Source organism: Rhinopithecus roxellana, chromosome 4 (genome assembly GCF_007565055.1).
Source record: "Rhinopithecus roxellana isolate Shanxi Qingling chromosome 4, ASM756505v1, whole genome shotgun sequence".
Classification (NCBI taxonomy): Eukaryota; Metazoa; Chordata; class Mammalia; order Primates; family Cercopithecidae; genus Rhinopithecus; species Rhinopithecus roxellana.
The window spans coordinates 27628084-27653727 of record NC_044552.1 but is presented as its reverse complement, the minus strand read 5'-3'; the positions used below and the strand labels follow the sequence as shown (position 1 = coordinate 27653727).

The 25644-nt window shown below is 55.4% G+C and overlaps 1 protein-coding gene across 1 annotated transcript in view; it reads left to right on the top strand.

Moving 5' to 3' along the window:
• The window catches only part of GRM4 (glutamate metabotropic receptor 4), a 125686-nt gene that overhangs the window by 69289 nt on the left and 30753 nt on the right, over window positions 1-25644 (top strand). Inside the window, exons 4-6 of the mRNA XM_030929449.1 lie at window positions 16745-16880; window positions 19654-19808; window positions 22413-22553. Coding sequence (XP_030785309.1) covers window positions 16745-16880; window positions 19654-19808; window positions 22413-22553 — 432 coding nt within the window. The remainder of the gene's footprint in view (window positions 1-16744; window positions 16881-19653; window positions 19809-22412; window positions 22554-25644) is intronic.

Genomic DNA, 25644 nt, shown 5'->3' with positions numbered 1-25644 from the left:
CTGCTGTGACTGTCCTCTCCTCTCTCCCTCACTTACATGCTGCATTATATCTGTGCCCCATTTTGCGGTAGATAGAATGATCATATGGATATTCTATGCAAATTCTGCTTTTTAATGAGCCAGAAGGAAAGCTAACGACTCTTGCAGACGTCTTGGGGCCCCAGGGAGGCCTTGGGATATGGGGAGGAGAGGAAGCAGGAGGAAGTGACAAGTAAGAGGAGAAGAGGGAGGGAGGGCGGAGAGTGAACAGAGGGCCATGCAGTAGGGGCTGCGGAGGGGTGCGGGAGAGGGGACAGTGGAGGCTGTCTCCCCGAGCCTCCGTGCCCACTGCTTTTACACGTAGGAAACAGGCTGAGAGAGCAGAGGCCGCTTGTCAGGGCACCCCAGAAGGCAGGAAGCAGAGAGGAGGGCCAGATAGAAAGGTGGAGGCGGGAAAGAAGATGGGGTGGAGGAAGGGAAGGTGGAGGCTGCAGCACTGGGTTCTGGCTGGTGGGCTCGGTTTCCTTATCTGTAAAATGGTCATAATACCTAGGACCTGGTTGTACTGGAAGAAGCTCAGGATTCAACATGTAGAAAGGTTACTTGACTGGGAGTGCTGCGTGAACATGAGGGGCTGTGCAATGATGGGAGAGAGTGTGTATTGTGGGGAGACAGAGAAGACGCAGAAGGTGGGCAGGAGAGAGTGGGGGAAGACAGGAAGCACAGAGGAACAGCAGCTGGAGGTGGGGCCAGGAGCCTTCCGGACAGTAGGTCAAGTGTTAATTAATTAACCGCCTAACTAGCATGTTCATTCCTTTGTTCATTCTCTCGTCCCTATTGTTGGCTTCACAGATGGATGGCAGCTCCACGAGGGCAGGCTTATCTGTCCTATTCCTGGTGGTACCCACAGAATCTAGGACAGCTCCTGGCACTGGGGGTTGCTGAGTCAGTGACAGTGACTGCTCTGTGCCTGGCAGTGTGTGGCTCCAGGGCCCAGCAGTGGCCACTGCTGGAGTCAGAGGCTGGTGGGCACAGAGGCATCTAGTCCAGTAACTTTCATTCACTGTGCTAAGTGCAGTGATTGAGACACTGAGATTGTTATAAGCGCCCAGGGGAGGAGGAGCTTGGGGATACCCATAAAGGCTTCCTGGAGGAGGGGGCCTGAGCTGAATCCTTAAGAACAGATGGAGCTGACTTGAAGAAAAGAGTCTGGGAAGGTGAATTAGACATCAAAGGCGAGCAAAGAGTCTGTCTAAAGGCTCCAATGTATGTTGGAAACTGCAGATGCTGTTAGAGGTGGGGATGGGAGAGGAGGCTGGGGGTGGATGAAGTCAGTCCTATAGAGCCCTTCAGGACAGGGCTGAGGATTGGACTTGGTCCTGAGGGAGGTGAGAGCCACTGAAGGTGTGAGGGATGGGAGTGACCGGGTGGGACTGGAGTTTTGGTGGAAAGTTGTAAGGGCCAGGCTGGGCAGCCTGAGGTTTGTGTGGCAGGTGTGGGGCTGTGGTCTGGAAAGATGGTGTCAACAGAAGTGAGGGTGTGCTGTGAATTAGGGCCTGAGCAATCAGCTGGCTGCTACCAGGTATGGCTGGACCTGCCCCAGGGACACTGAGCTATCTGGGGCTCCTGAGCCAGCCTGAGAGGGGCCTGGGCAGAATGTGTGAGAGCAGCACGTGCTGGTCAGCCTCAGGCAAATCCTGGCCCCTCTCTGGTTTAGATCAGAAAGGAGCTTTCAAGTCTGGGCAGCTGCACCCTACCCCTGGGGACACGTGGGACATGTGGGGAAATATGTGGGGCACTTTGGATTATCATAATGACTTGAGTGTCTAGTCCCTTATACTGTAACATGGTGAAAAGTTGTCCTACTCCAAATGTCTGTTGAGAAAAACTTGCAGACGCTACCCACCCCTCCCCCAGCTCTAGCTACAGCATACAGGAAGAGCCCCTGCCCCTTGCCCTTGTTCCCCAAGGCTCTTCTGACCCTACTCAAGGCTGCTCCCAGGATCCAGGCCTGGAATCCCTTTTCCCTCCCTACCTGGTTCCTGTCTTCCACCCCCCCGCCCCCCATCTGGCCAAGCAGGCCCCCAAGCTTTGAGGCTCCAAGGCTTTTCCCAACAGTGCTGAGAGCCTGGGGAAGTTTTTTGGGGTGAGGACTTCTTCAGCTCAGGGCTCACATCTGGGCCGCAGCCCCCAGCATCCGTCCATCAGCTTTGCCAACCTGAGTCCCCACAGCCCAGTGTCTCAAGAAGGCTTCTCCTGCTGCCCTGGGTGAGGCTGGTCCCTGCTGCCGTGCTCACTTCGGGAAGGCATCCTCTCGCCAGCCCCTCCACCAAGGCCAGCTGACACATCCACCTTCTTGGTCCCCCCTCCCTGGCGTGGGCCAGCAGCCCCATTTTCCAGCTGAAGAAGCTTGGTGGAGTGAAGGGATCATCTGGTTATATCCAGTGCTGGGGCTTGACCCAGCCTCCCAGTTTTCTGTATTTCTTGCTATTCTGCCACCAAAAGGAGTGGCCTGCAGGAGCCAGAGCCCGGCTCTTTGCCACCCCTCCCTCCTGGCCTGGCCTGAAGAGGAGGGGCAAGGGCTAGCTCAGGAGAAGGGTCCAGGGGGACTTCATTACCCATTGCCTACTTGTGGCAGTGGGTGGGTGGGAGGGGGTGCCGAGCCTGCCGCTGGCAGGGAGATATGCTTGGCCTGCCTGGGTAATTACATCTCAGCATTTCATTTTGCTTGTTAGTTTCCACTTCCAAGGGATGTGGGCTCCTAAATATTTCATCCCAGCCTGCACTGTCTGTTCTTCTGTGGCCAAACCACATGCCCAGCTGCTGACCTCTAACCCTGGCCAGGCCCAACTGCTGGCCTGACTGTGCCTCGAGGTCATCTTCCCCATGCCTCTCTCTGCCCCAACACAGGGTCTCTGCCACCAGCCCAGCGCTGGCTCCCATTCCCAGGGTATCTGGGGTGAATAGACTGGGGAGACAATATTGTTGGAAACTAGGTTCATTTCAACTATCGTCGGTTGAGCATCCTACACTCTGCTGGAAACTGGGCGGTTAGAAACGGGAAAGACATGGTCTGCCCTTGAAGGGGCCCATGGGCTGATGGAGGAAACCAACAGTAATAGTATAATAATAATAAACACTTCCTGAGCACCAATGTGCCAGGAACTGTTCTAAGCACCTTATGTATATTAACTTGTTTATTCTTCACACTTTGTTATGTGGAGACAAGGCTCAGAGAGATTAAGGAACTTGTCCAAAGTCACACAGCTAAGAAGTGGCAGAGCTGGCATTTGAACCTGAAGCAGGCCAGTTCCAAAACTGACCACAGCACAAAGTGGAGGATGGCAAGTGGCAGTGGAGAGGAGCAGGCGGGCGCGATGAGCTCCTACTGTGGGAAAGGTCTGGGATATTTCATGTGGGAAGAGGCAGAGAAGTGGGGCCCTAGGCTGGAGGGAGCTGGGCAGATAGAAACGTGGGAAGGGCATTTCTGGCAGAGGGACCAGCACTGGGAAAGGCTCTAGGGGGGAACGTTCTGGCTGAGTTGGAGAAAGTGGTCCTGCTGTGGTAGAGGTGAAGTGAGGCGGAGGAGAGGACTGGAAGGTGAGATGTGACCTCCTCCACCAGAGTGTCACTGGAGTTGGGGAAGATGGGAAGAAACTTGGGGGTCTTGTCCTGTGAGTGGCTCCTCCAGTACCCGCAGCCACACTCCACGGTGTCCCGGCCTTGACCGTGGCCTGAGGCGGGGACAGAGCCGTGCAGTCAGGCTGAGGGCCCTGTTCGCCACAGCCCCACCGCACTGCCCATGGGTTGGAGCAGGACATGACCTCGGCAGGGGCCCTGACCCACACTAGCAGTCTCGAGTCTGGCTCCCGGTTGGCCTCCCACTGCTGTGTGAGCCTGGGGCAGACTCCCTTTCCTTCATGAACTGAATCCAAGAAATGGGTGCGATTTGCTCATCAGTGAATGCTGGGCACAGCCACTGACAGTAGACCTGGGGTAGGGACCTCTGGAGGGCTTTTGGTGGGGGCCAGGAACTAGCCATCTCTTTGTGTCCTGCCCCATCCAGGCCCCTCCTGCCACCATCTGCCTCCAAACACCATGGATTCCCTTTTCTATTATTTTTCTGCCTTTCTTGCTTCAAAGTGTTTTGCCTAAGTGGGTTTGTGTTAAGACATTAAGTCGATCACTCAGCAAATTTCCCTCTGCTCAGAGCCTAGCGCCATGAATAATGCAGCTCTGAGCCACACCGCCTGCGCTGCCCAGCGGCCTCCTGTCGTGGGGACGGCAGGGCTCAGCTCTGAGATGTTGAGCCCCACAGCTGCCCTGGCAGGTCCTCCAAGGCCTGCATCCTCCTCCACACCCCAAAATATCCCCTAGGGGCTGAGCCTGTCCACAGGTGATCCGCTCTAATCCTCACCATAACCCTGCTGTGTCTGGGGGACGGGGTTCATACCATACCATTTCACAGAAGGGGAAATGGAGGGTTGGAGAGGGGGCAAAGTGGCTTTCATCGTGAAGCAGTGGGAGGTTGAGATGGGACATGGCCCTGTCTGTGCCCAGACTCTGTCTCCTCATGTCACACCAGTCCAGCTCTCGTATGTCTGTGTCCCCCTCTTCTGCCCCATTGGTGCCCCTGCACCTTGAGATCCAGCCCCGTTCTCCCAGCAGGGGCAGGGATGGGCGGGAATGGAGAGCCTGGTAGCAGAGGGTGGGGTTTCAGAGGCAAAAGGAGGGCTTTGCCTCAATGTGCTGGCCACAGAGCTGCTCCATGAATAGCTGTGCCGTCCCCTCCGTCCAATTGCTGGACCACAGGCCCCTCCATGGTCACCTCAGCCAGTGAGGACCAGGCCAAGGGAGGAACTGCTAATTGTGCTGAGGTGTGGCTGGGCCCCCAAACGGCGTGAGGAGTGTGAGCTTCTGCCAGCCCCTGGTGCATGCTAGGGCCTCGCAGGGTCTTCCTGGGAAAGGATTCAGGCTAATTGGGGCATTCACTGGGGAGATTTAGCAAGGAGGCCTTTCTCAGTTAAGAAGAGATGGGCTGGAGGGGTGCTTTGTGCACGTGCGGTGACTGTGTGAGAGCCGCCAGGCGGTGTGAGGGTGGGGGTGCGGACGCTTCATGGTGGGCACTGCCTGCTTGTGCTTGGTGGAGCAGGGTTGGCCGTGGTCAGACAGGGTTGTTGTATGTGACTGTCCAGGGTGACCTGTGTCTGTGTGTGGTGTATCTGTGACTCTGTGTGGGGTTATGTGTATCTGTGTGTGGTGCGTATCTGACTGTGTATGGTGATGTGTGGATGTTTCTGCATGTGGTATGATGGTGTGTGTGTGTCTGTGTGTGGTGTGTATGTGACTGTGTGTATCTGTGTGGTGTGTGTATCTGTGTGGAGTGATGTGTGGTGTATCTGTGTGGTGATGCGTGGGGGTGTGAATCTGGTGAAGTGTGGGTGTGTGTGTGTGGTGTGTATCTGTGCGGTATGTATCTGTGTGGTGACGTGTGTGTGATGTGTATCTGCTGATGTATGGGTGTGTGTGGTGTGTATCTGTGTGGTGACATGTGTGTGGTGTGTATCTGATGTGTGTGTGTGTGTGTGTGGGGTGATGTGTGGGGGTGTGTGTGTGGTATGTATCTGTGTGGTGATATGTGGTGGTGTGTGTTTGTGGTATGTAGCTGTGTGGTGATGTGGGTGTATGCCTATCTGTGTAGCAATGTGTGTGTGTGGTGTGTAGCTGTGTGGTGATATGTGATGGTGTGTGTGTGTGGTATGTAGCTGTGTGGTGATGTGGGTGTATGCCTGTGTGGCAATGTGTGTGTGTGGTGTGTATCTGTGTGGTGGTGTGTGGGTATGTGGCTGTGTGGGGTGTGTATCTGTGTGGTGATTTGTGGGTTTGTATCTGTGTGGTGGTATGTGGTGATTGTGGGTGTGTGTAGTGTGTATTTGTGTGGTGATGTGTGGATGTGTGTGGTGTGTATCTGTGGTGATGTGTGTGTGTGTGTCTGTGATGTATATCTGTGTGGTGATGTGTGTGTGTGGTGTGTATCTGTGTGGTGTGTGGTGTGTGTGTGGCAATGTATGGGTGTGTGGTGTGTATCTGTGTGATGTGTGTGTGTAGTGTCTATGTACATCTATGTGGTCTGTGGTGATGGTGTGTGTGTGTGGTGTGTATCTGTATGGTGATGTATAGGTGTGTGTGTGGTGTGTATCTGTGTGATGATGTGTGTGTCTGTGTGTGGTGTGTAGTGTAGTGTAGTGATGTGTAGGGCTGTGTGGTGTGTTTTTGGTGATTGTGTGTGTGGTGTGTATCTGTGTGGTGATGTGTGTGTTTGTGGTGTGTATCTCTGTGGTGATCTGTGTGTGTGTGTGTGGTGTGTATCTGTGTGGTTTGTGTGTGTTTATCTGTGTGATGTGTGTGTGATGTGTATCTCTGTGGTGATGTGTGTGTGGTGTGTATCTGTATGGTGATGTGTGTGTGTTTGTGGTGTGTATCTCTGTGGTGTGTGTGTGAGGAGTATCTGTGTGGTGATATGTGTGTGTGGTGTGTATCTGTGTGGTGATGTGTGTCTGTGTGGTGTTTATCTGTGTGATGTGTGTGTGTGGTGTTTATGTGATGTGTGTGTGGTGTGTATCTGTGTGGTGATGTGTGTGTGGTGTTCATCTTTGTGATGTGTGTGTGGTGTGTATCTGTGTGGTGATGTGTGTGTGTGGTGTTTATCTGTATGATGTGTGTGTGGTGTGTATCTGTGTGGTGATGTGTGTATGTGGTGTGTATCTGTGTGGTGATGTGTGTGGTGTACATCTGTGTGGTGATGTGTGTGTGGTGTTTATCTATGTGATGTGTGTGTGGTGTGTATCTGTGTGGTGATGTGTGTGTGGTGTTTATCTATGTGATGTGTGTGTGGTGTGTATCTGTGTGGTGATGTATGTGTGGTGTTTATCTATGTGATGTGTGTGTGGTGTGTATCTGTGTGGTGATGTGTGTGTGTGGTGTTTATCTGTATGATGTGTGTGTGGTGTGTATCTGTGTGGTGATGTGTGTGGTGTGTATCTGTGTGGTGATGTGTGTGTGTGGTGTGTATCTGTGTGGTGTGTGTGTGTGTGTGGTGTGTATCTGTGTGATGTGTGTGTGGTGTGTATCTCTGTGGTGATGTGTGTGTGGTGTGTATCTGTGTGGTGATGTGTGTGTGGTGTGTATCTGTGTAGTGATGTGTGTGTGTTTGTGGTGTGTATCTCTGTGATGTGTGTGTGGTGCGTATCTCTGTGGTGATGTGTGTGTGGTGTGTATCTGTGTGGTGATGTGTGTGTGGTGTGTATCTGTGTAGTGATGTGTGTGTGTTTGTGGTGTGTATCTCTGTGGTGTGTGTGTGGTGTGTATCTGTGTGGTGATGTGTGTGTGGTGTGTATCTGTGTGGTGATGTGTGTGTGGTGTATATCTGTGTGGTGATGTGTGTGTGTGGTGTGTATCTGTGTGATGTGTGTGTGTGGTGTGTATCTCTGTGGTGATGTGTGTGTGGTGTGTGTGTCTTTGTGGTGTGTATCTCTGTGATGTGTGTGTGGTGTGTATCTGTGTGGTGATGTGTGTGTGTGGTGTTCATCTGTGTGATGTGTGTGTGTGGTGTGTATCTCTGTGGTGATATGTGTGTGGTGTGTATCTCTGTGGTGATGTGTGTGTGTGGTGTGTATCTGTGTGGTGATGTGTGTGGTGTGTATCTGTGTGGTGATGTGTAGGTGTGTGTCTGTGTGTGGCTGGGGGTTGTCTGAAGTTATAATTGGGTGCAAATGTGTCAGGTTGGGGATTAACATGACTTGTGTGCCCAGGTTTGTGGGTGTGTATGTGGAGGATGTGATGGGATTGGGTGTGGTGTGTGTGTTTGTGCGAGGCTATGTGGTGACTGGGTGAGCCTGTGTGGCTGTGGGACTATGGGATCTGTGACTGTGTCAGTGTGTGCGTGTGGCCCTGTGCCCGTCTTTGTGGCTGTGAGGCTGTACGAGGTTCTTACTGGGTCCATAAGTGTGATGGGAGCTGTGTCCCTGGTGAGCGTGTGTGACCGTGAGACTTTGTGAGCTTGTGGTGGTGCATTGCCGTGTGTGTGTGTGTGTGTGTGTGTGGCTGGGGTGTGGTGGGGGTGCTGAGAGCCTTCAGGAGGGAAAGGATGTGTGTGCTGCCTTGGACAATCCCGGTGCCCTGGTCCCCGCATCTATGGACCTCCCCAGCCCTAGGTCCTGAGTGATGAGGCCCCTGTCCTCCGAGCTCCTGCCCTCCTGCCTCAGCAGCTCCACCCCACTAGGCCTTGCCCCCTCCCCAGAGGCATTGACTCTCGGGGGCAGACCTGCACAAACACCACTACACTGGGCCCTCACAATAGCCCTATCATGTGGAGTTTAAACTATAAACTGTCACCTGTCTTCAGGCAGGGCTCTTGTGACCCGGTCCCTTTGCACAGCCAGCGTGCACTTTTCTCCACTTGCTCATCCTTTGCAGGCTGATTTCCCGAGCACTCATGGTAAGGAATTGATGTCTTGGTGGAGAAAGTAAAATCCCAGCAGAAGGCACGATGGAGGGAGACGTCCAGGTGCATGTGGGTACCCACCCCACGCGTGTGGATGCTGAGCACGGAGTATCACTGTGGACCAGAGCAAAGTAGACGCCAGGCTCAAATGGGGTGTCCAGTGCCTGAGCATGTAAGGAGGTGGCAGCTCAGAGGGGAGGTCACCGAGGGGATGGGAGCGTGTGAGCAGGTGCAGGTGCCCAGCTCCAACTCTTACAGAGCCTCTGCCCTCACGCCCATGCTGGCAGCTCCTGCCAAGCTGTCCCTTCAAAAACCTGTCAGTCAGGAACTCAGTTCTCCATTCATCCAGCAAATGTGGATTACCACTGTCCTGGGCAGGCCCTGCATGGGTCCTGGGCTCCGTAAGGCCCCAAGCAGAAAGACAGGCTCCAGGGAGATAAATGCAGCCCAGCCAGGGAAGAGCTGGGTAGGGAGCCAGAGGGTGGCTGAGCAGCTGAGGTGGGGGTGCTCCTGGCTGAGGGAACAGCATGTGCAGAGGCCTGTTGGGGGCACAGACGTGGCCAGATGGGTGGATCCTGGTGGGGACTGGGGTGGTCCTGGATGTTGCAGTAAACCCAAGTTCACTGGGTACATCAGGGAGACCCTCCTGGGAGGAGATGCAGGCGCTTAGGGTCACACACACACACACACAGAGGAGGCCACCAAGGGTTGTAAAGCTGGGGGTGTGTTGGGCGGCTGGAGACTGATGAGCTGGGGAGCGGGGTCACAAGCAGGAGCAGACGGGTGGGGGTGATGGGTGACGGGAACCAGGCCTGGCCCTCTGTGCAGTCCCAGACCCAGCCAGAGCCAGCCCAGCCCTCGTGTGTCTCGCACCCAGCTCACTCTGCAGCAGCCGCATGGGGAGGGCCTTTGCTGGGGCCTGGTGTCCTTCTTACCTTGAAACCCCCTCTGGCCGTAGAACTGCTGCCTGGGCTCCATTATTTACATTCAGGCTTCACTCCCAGCTGAAAACAAAAGTAGCAGTCACCAGTCACCAAGCCCTCTGAGCAGCTATTTCTGGTCCCCTTCCTGAGAGCTGGTTTGGGGAAGGGCCTGGCTTTGGGAGTCAGAAGGAAGGAGCTGTGTGTGTGTGTGTGTGTGTGTGTGTGTTTGTGTGTGTGTGTGTACGCCCACGAGGTTCCAGGGGTAGCTTCCAGCCTCTGTTCTCCCCTCTGTCCTCCCCTATGGGAGCCGGGGGGACCTGCTCTCCTGCCCCTGTCCCTGTGTGTAACTCCCTACCCCCTACCCCGCTGGAAATTGCTGCCTTCACATTTTGCCATAATGTAGATTTTTCCACTTGAATTCCTAGGGTTTGTCTTCTCATTGTTTTCCTCTCTTTTTAAATAAAAAAAAAATTTTTTAAGGAAAAGAGAAAGCGAGGATGTGCCTCTGTCTCTGCTGGCCTCAGGGCCGGCTGGCTGGGCCCCGAGAGGCCAGGCCTGGAGACCAGAGGGAGCTGGCTCAGGGCTCTGGAGAAGGATCTTTCTCCTTCCTTGTCTGGAGCCGAGTGTCCACCGTGACAGCCTGGGGGAGCCCTGACTGTCCCCCCACAGCAGGGAGTCGGGGAGGCAGGGCACAAGCCGGCTCCTCTCACGGGAGGCCTTTTCTTTTCAGCCCGCCCAGGCTGACTGCACCAGTGCGCACATCCCACAAGTGGCGGGCGGGGGTGGGTCCTGGAAGGCAGGGGATCTGGAGGTTGCTTGAGGGGTGGCCTTGCAGGATGACGGGAGGACTTTTTGAGACAGGTGGGGTGGGGAGAGCCATGCCAGGGAGGATGGGGGAAGGGCTGCAAGGAGAGCGTCCCGGGCACTGTGGGGGCTCAGAGGGTCCTGCCACGGTCAGACCTCCTGTAAACCTAAGCTCACCTCAGGCTCGGACAATCCCAGGTGGTGCAGGACAGAAATGTGAATTCATTTAGCAGCACATCCCACCTCCCTTGAAGGTAAGTGGGATTTACGAGTTCCAAAGTGTTCTCAATTCCTGGGGTCTCAGGCAAGGCAGCAGCTCCTAGAGAACAGTCAGACCTGAGTTCAGATCCAGCCTCTGCCTCTCCAGTTGCATGGCCCAGCCCAAGCCTCCCTGTTCTCCAGGGCGAATTCAGGTGGACTGAGGGGATGCCGCCCCGTCTCCATCCAGCACGTCATGCTGCTTCTGTCCTCCTCTGCACCGATTCCAGGATGTTTAGGGTTCCTTCTCACCCTGGGACACAAGCTGCATGGCATCAGGGCTCTGTCCTCTGCAGGGCTGCATCCCAGTGTCTCACACCATGCCCAGCACATAGGAGACACTCAGTACACGTCTGCGGGCTCTACGAAGGGAAAGTGGTGGCAGCAGGCAGGCAGGTGATGTGAGAGGGGCCTGTACTTCCCTAAAGATGTGCCTGCAGATGCTCAATAAATGTGGGCTGCTGAAGAGTGGTGCTTAGGGGTTGTGCAGTGGGGGTGTGGCTCCAGGGGGCCCTTCCTCTGCCACCTACCTGCTCAGGCTGACCCGGAGCACTGTCCCCTTGTGCTTCTGCTCAGGGTGATGGCTCTTCCATCTGGTTTTGCTTCCCCAGCTAGACTGAGAGCTCCTGAGGAAGGAGTCTTACTCAATATCGTTTCTTAGGGACCGACTGTGCCAGGAACTGAGCAGGGCACTGGAAGGAAGGAGGAAGGGAGGGAGCAAGGGATGAAGGGAGGAAGAAAGGGAGGGAGGAAAGGAGGGAGAGAGGAAGGAAGGGAGGAAGGGACAGAGGGAGGGAGGAAGAAAGGGAGGGAGGGAGGAAGGAAGGGAGGAGGGAGGGAGAGAAAGGGGAAGGAAGGAAGGGAGGAAGGGACGGAGGGAGGGAGGGAGCGAATGAAGAAAGGGAGAGAGGAAGGAAGATGGGAGAGAGGAAGGAAGATGGGAAAGAAGGAAGGAAGAGAGGAAGAAAGGAAGAGAGGACACAGACCTGACCCTGACCTTGGGAAGTACAGCTGGAGGTGGACATTGACACAGATATGTCAGCTGGGCCTGGAGACCACCAGGAAAGGTCACCAGACCACAGATGGAAAGGACGGAGAGACTGAAAAATACGACAGGAAACTGATACCAAGTTTCACCCACGAAGTCTCTATTTCATGTTCACGTGGGGATGCCTGAAGCCTGGGGTGGTGAGGGTTCCAGTTCACACCCCGGAGGGCTGGCCAGGTGAGAGCCTGCTCTCACGGGAAGATGGGATTTCAGGAACCACATGGCTGGGAGGAGAGAGGCAGGCAGCCCTAGGCAGGCAGGCGGGCGTGGAGGAAGGTGGAGGAAGGCAGGCAGCCTCCCTATGGAAGCCCTTGGGCCAGCCGCGGCCTTGCAGCCCATTTCACAGATGAACACAGGGAGACTCCGGTGTGTCCTGCTGTGTTCTCTGTCAGGCGACCCCACATGAGGACTGCAGCGCCCTTGCTGTCACCTATGTCTAAAAGTTTTGTCCAGCCGGGGTTCTGTGGCCCAGATTTGCTGAGTAGTCCCATGTTACCACATCTGCTTGATTCTGATTATTTTTTAAAGAAAGAAAATGTGGATTGAATTGGAACCTTCTTCAGTCCTGTTCCTCTCTTCTCTCTCCAGGTAACCATGATTCTGAAAGGTGGCAGGTTCCCTTCCTGTCCTTGTTTAGTCACTCAACAAATATTTTGGAGCACCTACTGTGTGCCAGGCAGTGTTCTAGGCACTGGGCAGAGTGTGATGAAGACAATGGACAAAGTTTCTTGCCCTCATGCAGCCTTTTCTCGTATATGTATAACAAATATATATGCGTCTTCATAAATATTATATGTGGTCTTTAGATTTTACATAAATGGGACAGATCCTGCTGCAACTTGCTTTTGTCTGTCAATTGTACGATTTCAGGATTTGCCATGCTGACACATGAGAACTCTTATTCATCTTAACTCCATAATAGCCTATTGGGCAAACACACCACAGTTTCTTCATTCTTCTGTTATAAGACATTTAGGTTATTCCCATTTTTTTGCAGTTTCAGGCAGTGCTGTGTTGCGCGACTTCGCGTGGGTCTCCTATGCCCACATGCGGGGGTTTCCCTGGGGACGAGTGTGGATGGGGAAGCACTGGCTTGGAGGCAGCCGGCGCGTTCAGCTTTACTAGATGCTGCCATGTGGTTCTGCAGAGAGTTCTGATGGACACGCCTTGATCAGGTGTCCAGTTGCCTTGTAGTAAAGGCGGGCCCCGAGGGATGGGGCCAAGCATAAGTCAGTTTTGATGTGTGGGACAGCCCAGGGAGAAGGGGAGGTGTGCAGCCTGGGCGGGCTGGGGCGGAGGCGCAGAGCTGGGAGAGACAGCGGTTCCTGCTGAAAGCAGTCAAGGGCTGGCCTGGATCCCAAACTTCCCAGTGCAGTGGTGAGAGCCTTGTCTGGAGGTGGCTCTGCCCCTGCTACTGTGCGCCCCTGGGCAAGGCCTCTCTGGCCTCCATCTCCTCACTCTCCATTCAGCTTGGGCCAGGAGGTCTCCAAGGTCCCTATGGACTTGATATGCTCAGATTTTCTTGGCAAGTGGCTGTGGCTTCCTGCCCCTGGCCGGCGAGCAGAGGCACCAGCTTGGCCGGGATGGCAGAGCTTGCAGCTGGCAAGTGGCAGTTGGGTGTTTGTCAGGAGCCTGGGCTGCTGGGGTCCTGGCAGGAGGCTGGGCAGGGGCTTGCCAAGGGGAACCCAGGAGAGCCAAGGAGGCCATGGGGACACCCAGCCTTCTTCATCTGTGTCCCCCTCCCCATATGGTCCTATGCCTGGAGCCTGAGGAGTAGAGGGCCCCAGTCTCTGCCCTGAGATACGGAGTGGGCTTGTTCCCTGAGGACTTTGTGGGCTTTAATTTGATTATATCTACTCTCAGTATGGACCCATGGATTCTTATTTTATTCAATGAGAGAGACTGGGGGAAGGGCACAGGGTGAGGAGGCATGCCCCTCCCTGGGGGAGAGGTTTGAAACAGGCATCTGCGGGAGTGTTAGCCATGTGGCCCAGGGGCTGGGCACAGGGATGGCTGGTGGGCTTGGTGTGACTTTGGGTCTGTAGCAGCGTGGCCTGGAATGCACAGGGTGGGCTGTGGTGATGATGGACGTTGATCTGTGCCAGTGCGTGCATTCTGTGACTGTGTGGACACGTGTGTGCACACATGTACACGAACGCACCTAAACAACAGAGGCTGCAGAAGAGGCTCTGGCTCGTGAAGCACTGCCCCTTTATTCTCAGCGGCTGCTGCGAAGTCATTGCTTTGCAAGAAAAGGGAACTGTCCAGGAGTGGGAGCGGCTGCAGGAAATGGGGGCCTCTCCACCTGAGGGAGGCTCTGGACACAGACCAGGATTGCAGTCCCACTGACTGGCTGTGTGACCTTGGTTAGGCTATTTCACAATCTGAGCCTCAGTTTCCTCATCTGTGAGATGGGGATATTAGCACTGGCTAATGTGTGAGGATTTGAGACTGGGCCTCGCATGGTACCAGGCATACAGTGGATGCTCAGTGGCCTCTCAGGTCGCTCTGGCCCTCTCTGGCTGCAGCAGGCACCAAGAGAGCAGTTGAGGCAGAGATTATGCCACTGCCAGGAGTTTGTGTCATCCCAGAAGAGGGGCCGACTTGTGAGCCAGTTCCTTTACCCACTCCCCTGAGCAGACATGCTGACAATAGGGCTGTGAAACAAACGGACCCCATGGGTACTTGGTATTTCATTATCTCATCCTGGGGGCAGCAACACCAGTGGGCACTCACCCCAGGATGGGCGCCGTGCCCCATCCTGCCCATGGGCCCACAAGCCCCCTTGACTCCACAGTCCTGTCCCTTCATTACATGACTGGCTGAAAGGTGGCCGCTAGAGCCAGATGGCCCAAGTTCAAACTCCAGCTCTGCCCCTGACTATCTTCATGATCCTGGAGAAGCAACTTAACCTCTCTGTGCCTCCATTTCCTCATTTATAAATTGGAGATGTGGTGATTACACTGGCCTCAGATGAGTGAATCCATGTAAAATTTGCAGAATAGCATTTCCCATGCATTGGATACTCCATAAATGTTCATTAGTATTATGGAGCTCTGCACACCCCCTCCGCCCGCACTCCCCTCTGGTCTGAATCTCTTGCAGTTGCAAGAATATCAAACCCTCCTCAGACTGCACTAGCATCTGAAGTACCTTGTGGCTAACTCACACTCCTGCTGACTGAGCCATGGTCACCTAATCCTTCCTTCACCAGCAAAATGAAGCTTGCAAGATATGCCCTGAGGTGCCAGGCAGGACCATCACACGGATCCTCTTAGAGGAGCATCACTCAGAAATAGGACTTAACCTAACAGTTTCTCCCTGTTTGAGAGCAATTAACTCCCTTCCCCTGCCTTCCTCTCTGCTCCTGGAGCCAGGTGGCTCATCCTTCCCTTCCCTCTCCTCCCAGTCCAGCCTTTACCTCTGTCCATCTGTCTCCCCAGATGGGGGGAGAAATGTCGCAATTGGCCCACTTTCTAAGTGGAAAGAAACCATATGGAGGGTTTAGTTGGGAGCTGAGAGCCAGCCTGGCCAGCGATGCAGCCAGCAGCTGCCTCCCTTGGCTCCCTCTGTGACCCCAGACTGACAGGGACCCCAGTCCTGCACAAGCACCCTTGCTCCTTCCCCCTCCCCATGAGCTCCTAGTAACCATGCTCTTCTCTAGCACTTGGGACTTCTTGGTGTCTTAGGAGAGCCCTAAGGAGCTGTGTGTGTGCACATGTGCATGTGTGTGCATGCATGTGTGTGTTGTGTCCTGTGGGCCCAGGCCAGCAGGGTGCCTGGCACAGAGCAGCCACTCCTTCCAGAGCATACCCTCTTCTCTCCAGAATGCCTACCGCCTGGCCACTTGCATCCTCTGAGGACTCAGCCCAGTGTCACTGCCTTTGGGTAGCCTTCCCTGGCAGCCATCTCCCTACCCATGGGTAGGGACCCGTCCGTGGGTGGAGCTGGGTGCTGGCACTGCCCTGTGGGGCTGGTGGTAGTCGTGTCCCCTGCACTCTGAGCCCCTGGCAGCTCCACCCAGAATTTTCTGATGTATTGGGGCAAGTCTGTGTAGAAGGCTCAGGTGACCCCAGTCTGGACCTCCAGGTCATTTGGAAGCCCAGGGGTGCCCAGCCAAGGTGTTTGGTTTGAGGCATTGTGTGGGACCCAGAGGAGGGCAGCCGCCGTTAGATACCAGGACTGGCTTCAAAATTAATCCCTCATGCTTTTCCACTGACTGCCACCATGGGCTTCTGGGGTCTTATTCTCTGGGGGTCTCCAGTTCCTGGACTCCAGTAGGGCAGGTAACTGTGTGGCTTTGGGTAAGCCACTTCTCTGAGCTTCAGTTTCCTCATCTGTCAAAGGCAGTGGCTGACACAAGCATGGCCCACAGATGCTCTGTACCATGAGGTCGGGTGAGATTTAAACACATGAATGACATCTGTCCCCTGCCAGCACTTGAAAGGCACATCTGGGGCTGGGGACTGGCTGGGACAAAGTGCTCCCACGGTCTCTGATGGCCGCCCAGTCTGGTCATGAATCCCGGCAACATCAAGTATTAACCCTCTTCTGATGGTTCCAGCCAGTGGCCATGCACGCTGCTCTTACCAAGGGCCTGGTGATGGGCATGGGACCCAGGGACAGGAGCCCTGAGAAGCACGTGGATATGGGTGTAGCAGGGACTGACGCCTCAGGGTGGGCTCTATTCCCAGCTTTAACCCTCCAAGAAACATTATGAGGGGGTTACAATAAAAATAATCAACATTTACTAAACACTAGGTACCGGATGTTGTCTTTATATGCATTACCTCACTTATTTTGTAACGATTCTATGAAATAGGTAATGCCATTATTTCCACTTTATAGGTGATGTATGTGCATCACAGAGAGGTCCAGTAAGTGACCTAAGGTCACACAGCAGTAAGTGGCAGAGCTGAGATTTGAACCCAGGCAGTCTAGCTCCTAAGCATGATGCTGTGCTGCTTCTAGCTGCTGTATGGGGAAACTGAGGCTCAGAGTACTTAAGTGACATGTCCAGGGTCACCAGCTGGTAAGTGGAGCCAAGATTGGTACTGAAGCTGTTCTGACTGCACAGCCCATATCCAGAGACTGGGATCCCAGGGCTGGGAGTCAGGCTGGGGAGCCTAGGCAGCACCCAGCCCCCATCTCCTGGAATGTGTGTTGGGAGAGTGGTGGGGAGATTCGGGTTCCCCTGCCCACCCCAACTAACTGGTACCCCTCCTGCAGGGGGCGTGTGCATCGCCCAGTCGGTGAAGATACCACGGGAGCCCAAGGCAGGCGAGTTCGACAAGATCATCCGCCGCCTCCTGGAGACTTCAAACGCCAGGGCAGTCATCATCTTCGCCAATGAGGATGACATCAGGTGAGGGCAGGTGGCAGCACGGTGGGCACCGGGAGCCATGCAGGTGTGGGCAGAGCATGACAGAGGGTCCTGTCCTGCTGGAGACCTTCCCAGGCGAGCCTGACCCCACCCTGGGATCCAGAGAGGTGGGTGCGGGTGAGTGTGTATGTGGGCAGGGAGACCCACAGGCTGGCACGCAGGCTACTGCTATGGGGCACCCCTTCCCTCCTCCCTCCATTTCCTGCATCCGTTCCACCTGCTAGGGATGGCTACCTGGGTGCTTTAACAGAGGGCTGAGGCTGTGAGCTTGGGGCCAGACCACTTAGGTTCTAATGCTGTTCTCCCATCTACTCGCTGTGTGACCTCAGGTTAATTTCTTAACCTCTCTGGGCCTCTGCTGCTAAAACACAAATGAGTTAATGATACCTGCCTGATAGCGTTTGAGAATTCAATGCAGGAATGTGCATAAAAGGCTTAGAGTAAGGTCCGACATGAAATAGGTGCCCAGTAAATGTGGGCCACTTCTCAGCCCCTCCCTCCTTTCTGTGGTGAGCTCAGGGTACAGAGAAGAGCTCTGGGCTGTATTTGGTTCTAGTCTTGGCTTAGGCTCAGAGAGTCCGGGCTGAGGGGAGACACAGCCCTGTCCTCAGGGAGCCCCAGGATGAGGGGAGATACAGCCCTGCCTAGAATCTGGTAGGGGCCTCTAGTTCCTGCTGGTCACTTCTCCTTCAGAGAGGAGGGTGAGAGCAGATGTGGCCCCTGCCAGGTCTCCTCAGATAACTGGTCTGGGCTGGCAGAGTCTGCTGTGCCCTCAGACTCCCACTCACTGGACCAGCCAAGGCTGCTCTGTGTGCCCAGTCCTTCCCAGGCGGCTTCCTCCTATTCCTCACCAGTGCTCCCAAGCCGTTTCTCACTTTCTAACCTGGACTCCAGAGTTGCTGCACAACAGATACCCTCCCAGGCCATTTGTGGGTCCCTGGAGGAATGGAGGAGGGCTTCTGGAAGACCATCATGGCCTCAAAAGCCAAAAGGACCAGCTGCAATGGTAGTGCCTCAGGCAGTGAAAGACCAGGGAGGGGAGGCCCTCAAGCCCCATCCTGACAGCCTCAGAGCTGCACAGAGGTGGCACCCAGTCCCTTGAGGCGTGCAGGTCCCCTGAGTTCTGGCTCTGAATGTTTATGATGGCCACCGCTCAGCCAGCTCCTGGGGAAGCTTCTGAGCCACCAGGCCCTGCTCCCCAACTCCTGTCCCTTACTCCCATCCCAAAGCCTGGCAAGACTTGGCTCCCACACCCCACCCAGCTATGCGGCTCACTCCAGGCCTGCTGTTTTGAGGATAGCTTCGCTCAGATGGACCCACATTCTGGGAGGGGGACTGAAAGCGCTGGGCCTTTTGTCCCAGCGAAGAGGCCCCTAAGGGACGGCTGGAGGGGAGCTAGACTGACTTCCGGAGCAGGCTGTGGGAAGTGGGGTAGGAGGTGGGGGTCATTTCTGGAAATCCACATGCATTTTCAGAAGCAAACAGAAGTAAAAATAAATCCAGGTGACTCTGCAGGGCTGGATGGTTGGGAGCTCTGGCCATCTCAGGCTGGCCGGATGCAGACGGGTATTAATAGGGTGTGGGTGTGGGTTCTGAGAGCAGCCTTACATGCCATTAGTGGTAACCTAGGCTGTGGGGGGGCTACACCAGTGAGTGGGGCTGGAAAGCCTCAGGAGTTGGGAGATGATGGAGGAGGATGGGGTGGGATGAGATGGACAAGGCCAGCTCAGGTGAAAGCTCTGGGGCCTGGAAACATTTGTTTCTTCCTGGAAGCCCAGGCCCTCCAGCCCCAGCTGGCTGCCTCCTGCACAGGCCCAGCAGCCACCCCTAGGCCCTGGAGTCTGTGCCCTGGTCCTCACCGATGGAAGAGCCTGGACAGTTTGTAGTATCACAGCCTCTCACTTGCTGTGTGACTGTGAGCAAGTTCCTTGCCTCCTCCCTACCTCAGTCTCTCTTCGTGGGAGCTGGGTTAGGGGAATTCTGCCCATTCTTCCTTGTTTTTCCCCTCCGAGATGTCTTTGAAGGGCCACTTAATTCATGCCTCCATGAAGTCCTAGCTGAGCGCTTGCTGTGGGCTCCTCGGCCCCGGGCTGGGCTCTCGGGTCCCTGGTTTGATTTATATTACCATCACAGGCAGACTGGGCTGTGTGTGAGCACTGGGCGGCTGGCTCCACACCCATCTCCCTCCATCACCCACTCCCACTCAGGGTGAGGGGAGCAGCTCTCTGAAGGACCTGGAATTTTGGCACAGAGGGCAGTGAATGAAGAGGGAGCTGCAGGCAGAAGGCAGCATGTGCAGCGGGGTGAGGGCGGCCATTGTGTGATGGTGGATGCGTGTGAGAATGGGCAAGGAATATGGGGATGGATGAGCCAGGAAAGCATGCATCTCAGGGGACCGGGGCTGGGCAGAGGTGGTTCTGGGGCCTGAGTCAGATGTGGGACGGGTGTGGATCTAGGGGGACAGGTGTGGTAGTTGCAGGGACAGATGTGGGCCTGGAGAATCACACTGGGCCTGCAGCGGGCGTGGGCCCAGGGGCAGGCAGGTTGGATGAGGCAGTAGCCAGGGGTCTATGGGCAGGTGGGGGCAGGGGGTAGGGCGAATCCACGGGTTGGGGGTGAAAGCATGGGTGCTGGGACAGTTGTGGACCCTGGACTTCTGGGGGTCAGGGACGTGGGCCCAAAGCAAGTGTGACCAGGAGTGGGGGCAGTTGCGTAGACAGACACGGCTGGGCTGGGCTGGTGTGTGTTCCTACAGGCGTGTGCTGGAGGCAGCACGAAGGGCCAACCAGACAGGCCATTTCTTCTGGATGGGCTCTGACAGCTGGGGCTCCAAGATTGCACCTGTACTGCACCTGGAGGAGGTGGCTGAGGGCGCTGTCACGATCCTCCCCAAGAGGATGTCTGTACGAGGTAAGGCCGGGCAGGTACAGGTGGTCGGCACCTGGACTGCTCCTCCTGCCGTCCCTCCTCAGCTTCCTTCCCCTCCTGCTCCTCCCCTTTCTATATCCTTCCTTTCCTCTTCTTTGGCCCACAGCCTCTTTTTTTTTTTTTTTTTTTTTTTGAGACGGAGTCTTGCTCTGTCGCCCAGGCTGGAGTCCAGTGGCGCCATCTCAGCTCACTGCAAGCTCCGCCTCCCGGGTTCACACCATTCTCTTGCCTCAGCCTTCCGAGTAGCTGGGACTACAGGCGCCCACCACCACGCCCGGCTAATTTTTTTGCATTTTTAGTAGAGACGGGGTTTCACCATGTTAGCCAGGATTGTCTCGATCTTCTGACCTCGTGATCCACCCGCCTTGGCCTCCCAAAGTGCTGGGATTACAGGCGTGAGCCACCGCGCCCGGCAGCCCACAGCCTCTTATGTTCTGAGGTTCTGGACTGGGAGCTTTTTTAGGCCACACGCAACACAGCAGAATTTGAATCCAGATTCAAGACCTTCCCTCCTCTCTTCTCAGACAATTTTGGGGTGGAAGGTGTGTGGAGAGTCCACTGCTGGAAGAGGCCTGGGAGCTGCCCTGCCAGGGCTACAGGACAGGCCTTTCCTGTAGAGACTGCCTGGGGTTGGCAGGCCCCGGGATGGCGCTGAGGTTGGGCCTGCCTCGCCCTGAATGCCCTCTTCTCAGGGCAGAACCCACAGTCACCTGGGCAGGAATGAACCTCTCTGGCCAGAACTTCACAGAGAATGAGGTGTGATGTTCCCGTTAATGGCCTGATGGGCAGGGACCTGGCAGTCTTCACCATGAGGAGAAGGCTCCCTGGGCCCTCTCCTTCCCTGCCCTCCCTCCTTTCAATAGAATCAAGCATTAATGGAGCTGGGAGGGACCGCAGACATCTGCCTCTCCAAGGCACTTCCCAAGACATGGAGGCCTGATGAAGGGAGGGACTTGCTCAAAGTCACACAGCAGTGTCCTCTCTTCATCCTGAGGCAGAGGGAGCTCCCTGGCCCATGACTCCTTCTAGCCCTGGCCCATACCTGTCCATAGGCCCATGGCTACCCTTTCATCCAAACATGCCCCACTGGGCCTACGCCTGCCTACAGGCCCAGTGTGATCCCCCAGGCCCATGCCTGTCCCTGCAAAGACCACATCTGTCCCCCCACATCCACACCTGCCCCATGTCTGACTCAGGCTCCAGAACCACCTCTGCCCAGCCCCGGTCCTCTCAGACTCATGCCTTCCTGGCTGATCCATCCCCACATCCCTTACCCCATCACACATCCAACACCCCCCCCACCCACCCACCACACACACATAGCGAGAATTTCCACACCACCCCCAGCCATAATAAACACAACATAACAATAACTGCTATGGTGCTTACCAATGCCAGGACCCTTACGGACATCTCCCTTTAGCCTCCCCAACAGCCCTGTGATGCATTCTTCCCCACATTTAGTAGGTGGATATGCAGGGCTCAGAGAGCTTGAGACACACACAGTGCAGCGAGTGGCAGAGTTGGGACCAGAATCCAGGACTTGCCTGACAAGTACCTTTTCTCTCAGGAACATTAGAGAAGCTTTTAGAACAATGGTCCTCATCTGGGGATGATTTTGCCCCCCAAGGGGACATTTGGCAACTTCTGGAGCCATTTTTGGTTGTCACAATTGGGGGATGCTGCTGCTGGCATCCAGTGGGTAGAGGTCCGGGTGCTGCTCAGCATCCTATGGTGCATAGGACGGCCCCCCACAGTAATTATCCCACCCAGAGTGTCCACAGTGCCGAGGCCGAGAAATCCTACTGCAGGCCAAACCTCCTGCTCGATGCCAGTGCGTCTCCTGCCACGTGGCCAGTCATTTTGCTTCCACTTGTATGCTTCCATGGGCAGGAAGCTCCACGTGGGCCCCGCTGAGCTTTCAGGCCTCTGGCCCATACAGAGCAGCTCAGTCCACAGTGCTGGGAACAGTCAGTATGGCAGGAGGGGCGTCTGGGAGGAGGAGAGGTTGTTCACTGCCAGCCTGCCCACCCTAGGACATGGTTTCCCAGGCTGAGAGCAGAACTGTGAGCCATGCAGAGCACGTGGAGGAGGGAGGCAGCCTCTGTCAGTGATGGGGACGTCCTGGATGTGAAGGGAGAAGGTCCAGGTCCTGGTCTATGCTGTATGACCTGGGTGGTCCCCTCCCTTCTTGTCTGACCTGGTCTCCTCTTCAGGTGCTCCCAGGGTTGGGCAGCCCCACCAGCCTCTGTGCTGTAATCTCAGAACTCCCAGGCGGCCCCTTCTCAAAGCCCGCTGTTAGCATTGCAGCGGTTAAAGGCCGCAGAAACATCCTCACCGGTGTGCTTCTCTTCCATAAAGGCAGCAGTTGTAGATTACACACGCTCCCCCTGGGACCTAATACAGCTCTTTTCATTTTGAATGAAATGAAATGCTCCACATTTTGTTTTCTCCTGGATCAGAGGATGTGCTCCTCCCGGTCTCTCTCCCTCCGCCTGGACCATCTCTTATCCTGGGGGAGGCAGGAAGGGCTGGGGCTGGTGGGAAGGAGGCCAGTGAGGCCCTGACGTCCCGGTTCCCTGCCAGGCTTCGACCGCTACTTCTCCAGCCGCACGCTGGACAACAACCGGCGCAACATCTGGTTTGCCGAGTTCTGGGAGGACAATTTCCACTGCAAGCTGAGCCGCCACGCCCTCAAGAAGGGCAGCCACGTCAAGAAGTGCACCAGTGAGCACGCGGGCCGGGCAGGGCCGGGCGGGCTCTAGGAGGAGCCGGGGAGGGCTGAGCCCGGGCGCCTGAGGCCGAGAGCCTCCCTTTGTCTGTCGGCAGTGGCAGGACGTGGAGTTGGGCCTGCACCTGGAGTGGAGTTGGGAGGCCTGGGCGGGGCCTGGAGGGGCGGGGCCACAGCCAATTTGGGGTGTGGCACTGAAATCCTTGGGAGTGGCAAGGCCTCTGGCCGCCTCGGGGTTGATGCGGACAGCCCTAGGGCCAGCTCACAGCACTGCACTGACCCCTCCAGTCTTGACGCACACCAGGCTGGGCAATTTCCAGAAACCACCTCTAACCTCCAGGGTTCCCTCAGTCACTCAGCAAGCACCAGTTTGGCTCCTAGGCCGTGCCTTGCCCTGTTCTAAGCATGGCAGATATATAGCAATGGAGAGAGTCCAACGGCGCTTGGAGTTTTTATTCTAATGGGGAGACAGACAATCAACAAGATGAGTGAATGATAGAATATGTAAGAACAGAAATGTGCAGAAGAAACAAAACAATGAAAAGAATGGAAAGTGTGAGGGGAAGGGAAACTGCAACTGTGAAGTGGCCAGGGACAGCCTGCTTGCACAGGTGACATCTGAGCCCGCACATGAGAGGAATAAGCCGCACAGGGGAGGGGCAGTGATCGGTCCATTTTACAGATGGGAGAACGGAGGCTCAGAGGAGGTGAGTAGAAGGACTTGAATTCCCATAGATAGAGGGCGGTAGAGCATGACTTGCTCCCGGGTCTGAGCCCTAGGCTCCCCGCCCCCTAGGTAGCCATTATGGCGTGTTCACTTCAGATACATCCAGACAGGGGTCTTTGCTCGCCCTGGGTCTGGGTCGCTCTGCAGCAGGACCCAGCCTCAATGACATTGGGGTGCTCTGGTGCCTCTCAGCCTGAGTGGTGCCTAATCGAGGATGATGAGTTATCTCCTGTATTCTCCCAGACTTGATTGTGCAGTTTGGGCAAAGGGCGGGGGACGCGCTGGGTGGAGTCAGCTCCTCCAGGGCCAGGGGAGAAGGGAGTGTGATGAGGGTGGGTGGGGAGCATGCTGCCCTCTGGTGGCCAGAGCCCACAGGGACGTGCAGCCACTGGACCACTGGGGACCCAGAGAAGCTCACAGCCAAACCCGCCTGATCTGCAGAATGAGTGCAGGTATGCGAGTGTGCCCAGTGTGGCAGCGTGTGTGTATACACCTGTGACACGTGACTTTGCATGTGTATGAGAGCAGGTGTTCCTGAGAGAGAAGGGGTGTGTGTGTGCCTGTGTCTTATGTGGGGCTTATGTATTCCTGGGTGAGCTAAACATAAACATTGCTATTTACTATGTATCTACTGTGTTCAGACACTTTACGGACATCATCTTTAAAATGTGAAAGACATTTCACTCTCACAGTAACTCTAGGAACTCTTAAGATTCCTGCACTCTAGACAAGGATATGGAGAGTCAGAGAGACCAAGTGACTTGCCCGAGGCTGCTCAGCAAATGCCTGAATCAGGCGGTAATCACAATAGAGGTGTGAGAAGCGCAAAGATGCCTGGGTGTGGAGGCTGAGCCCTCCTGTGTGGGGTGACCATGCATCCTATCTCCCGTGTTCTGGTGTAATTATTGAGAGCATCCCCTTTGGTTCTTGGAAGTGCCCATGTGGGATGGAAAATTGTATGGGCACCCTGATTTCGATCAGCAGACCTAGATCGGGGGTGAGGATGGGGATGGATGGGGTGGGAAGACTGGAAGTGGTGGCAAGATGGACAGCTGGGGCCTCCTGGACCCAGTGTCTAGGCTGTCGAGGGGTCTGGGCGGTCAAGGGGAAGGGCTTTCTGGAATCTCCTCTTTGTCTGGGAGGGGCAGGAGGGGAGAAGGCTTTGGTCAGTTCCTGTAGGCTCTGTCCATTCTAGTCCTTGGGGCAGGATTCATGAACCTCTCCAGCAGTCCTAAGGGAGGCGTTTGGTCTGATTGTTAGCACAGGTGGGGAAGGAGGACTGGAGCAGGGTTCAGAAGAGCATAGACCTCGGCTGGGTGTGGTGGCTCACGCCTGTAATCCCAGCACTTTCGGGGGCCGAGGTGGGTGGATCATCTGAGGTCAGGAGTTCAAGACCAGCCTGGTCAACATGGCGAAACCCCATCTCTACTAAAAATACAAAAATTAGCCAGGTGTGGTGGTGGGCACCTGTAATCCCAGCTACTCAGGAGGCCGAGGTACGAGAATCGCTTGAGCCTGGGAGGTGGAGGTTGCAGTGAGCCAAGATTGTGCCACTGCACTCCAACCTGGGCGACAGAGTGAGATTCTGTCTCAAAAAAAAAATAAAAAAATAAAAAAAAAGAGCACAGAGCTTTGCCGTGAGCCTGAGGCAAGCTCTGCAACCTTTCTGGGCCTTTGCTTTCTCATCTGAGCAACGGGATTAATGAGCTGGCCCAGAGGGTGTCTCCAGAAGGAAGTGAAGCGTTAATGGAGGCACTTCCTGATCTGTAAGTGGTGGCTGTAAAGCCTGGAGGTGCGTTAGAGTCACCTGGGAGCTTTTAACACCATACCAGGGTGCCACCCCCAGACCAACTAGATCAGAACCTTAGTGGTGGGGCCTAGGCTGTGGATTTTTACAAAGCTCCCTAGGTGATTTTAATGTGTATTTAGTGCTGGAGCAGTGGTTTCCAAGCTTTGTTCACATTGAATCACCTGGGGATCTTTTAAAAATACAGTTACCCTAGACGTTCTGGTTTAATTTGCACTGGATGCAACCTGAGCATCAGGAATTTTTGAAGTGCCCCAGGTGGTTCTACTATGCAGCAAAGTTTGGGAGCCTCTGGCTTGGAGGGAGGGATGGGTGATGGAGGGAGGACGGCGTGCGCCCTAAACAGGTGAGGAGGCATGAGCAAAGGGGCAGAGGCTCTAGTGGACGTGGTACGTCTCACCTGACCTGAATCCTTCCTGCTGCCTTGGGAGCTCCAGCAGAGGCGGGTCAGAGTCCCTGTGTGGCCCCAGGCCGGGCGCGGTGAGCCTCTCAGCCTATCTCTGGGTGAGGTGAGGGGCGGGTGAGGGGGCTGCTGGGAATATCTGTGGGACCT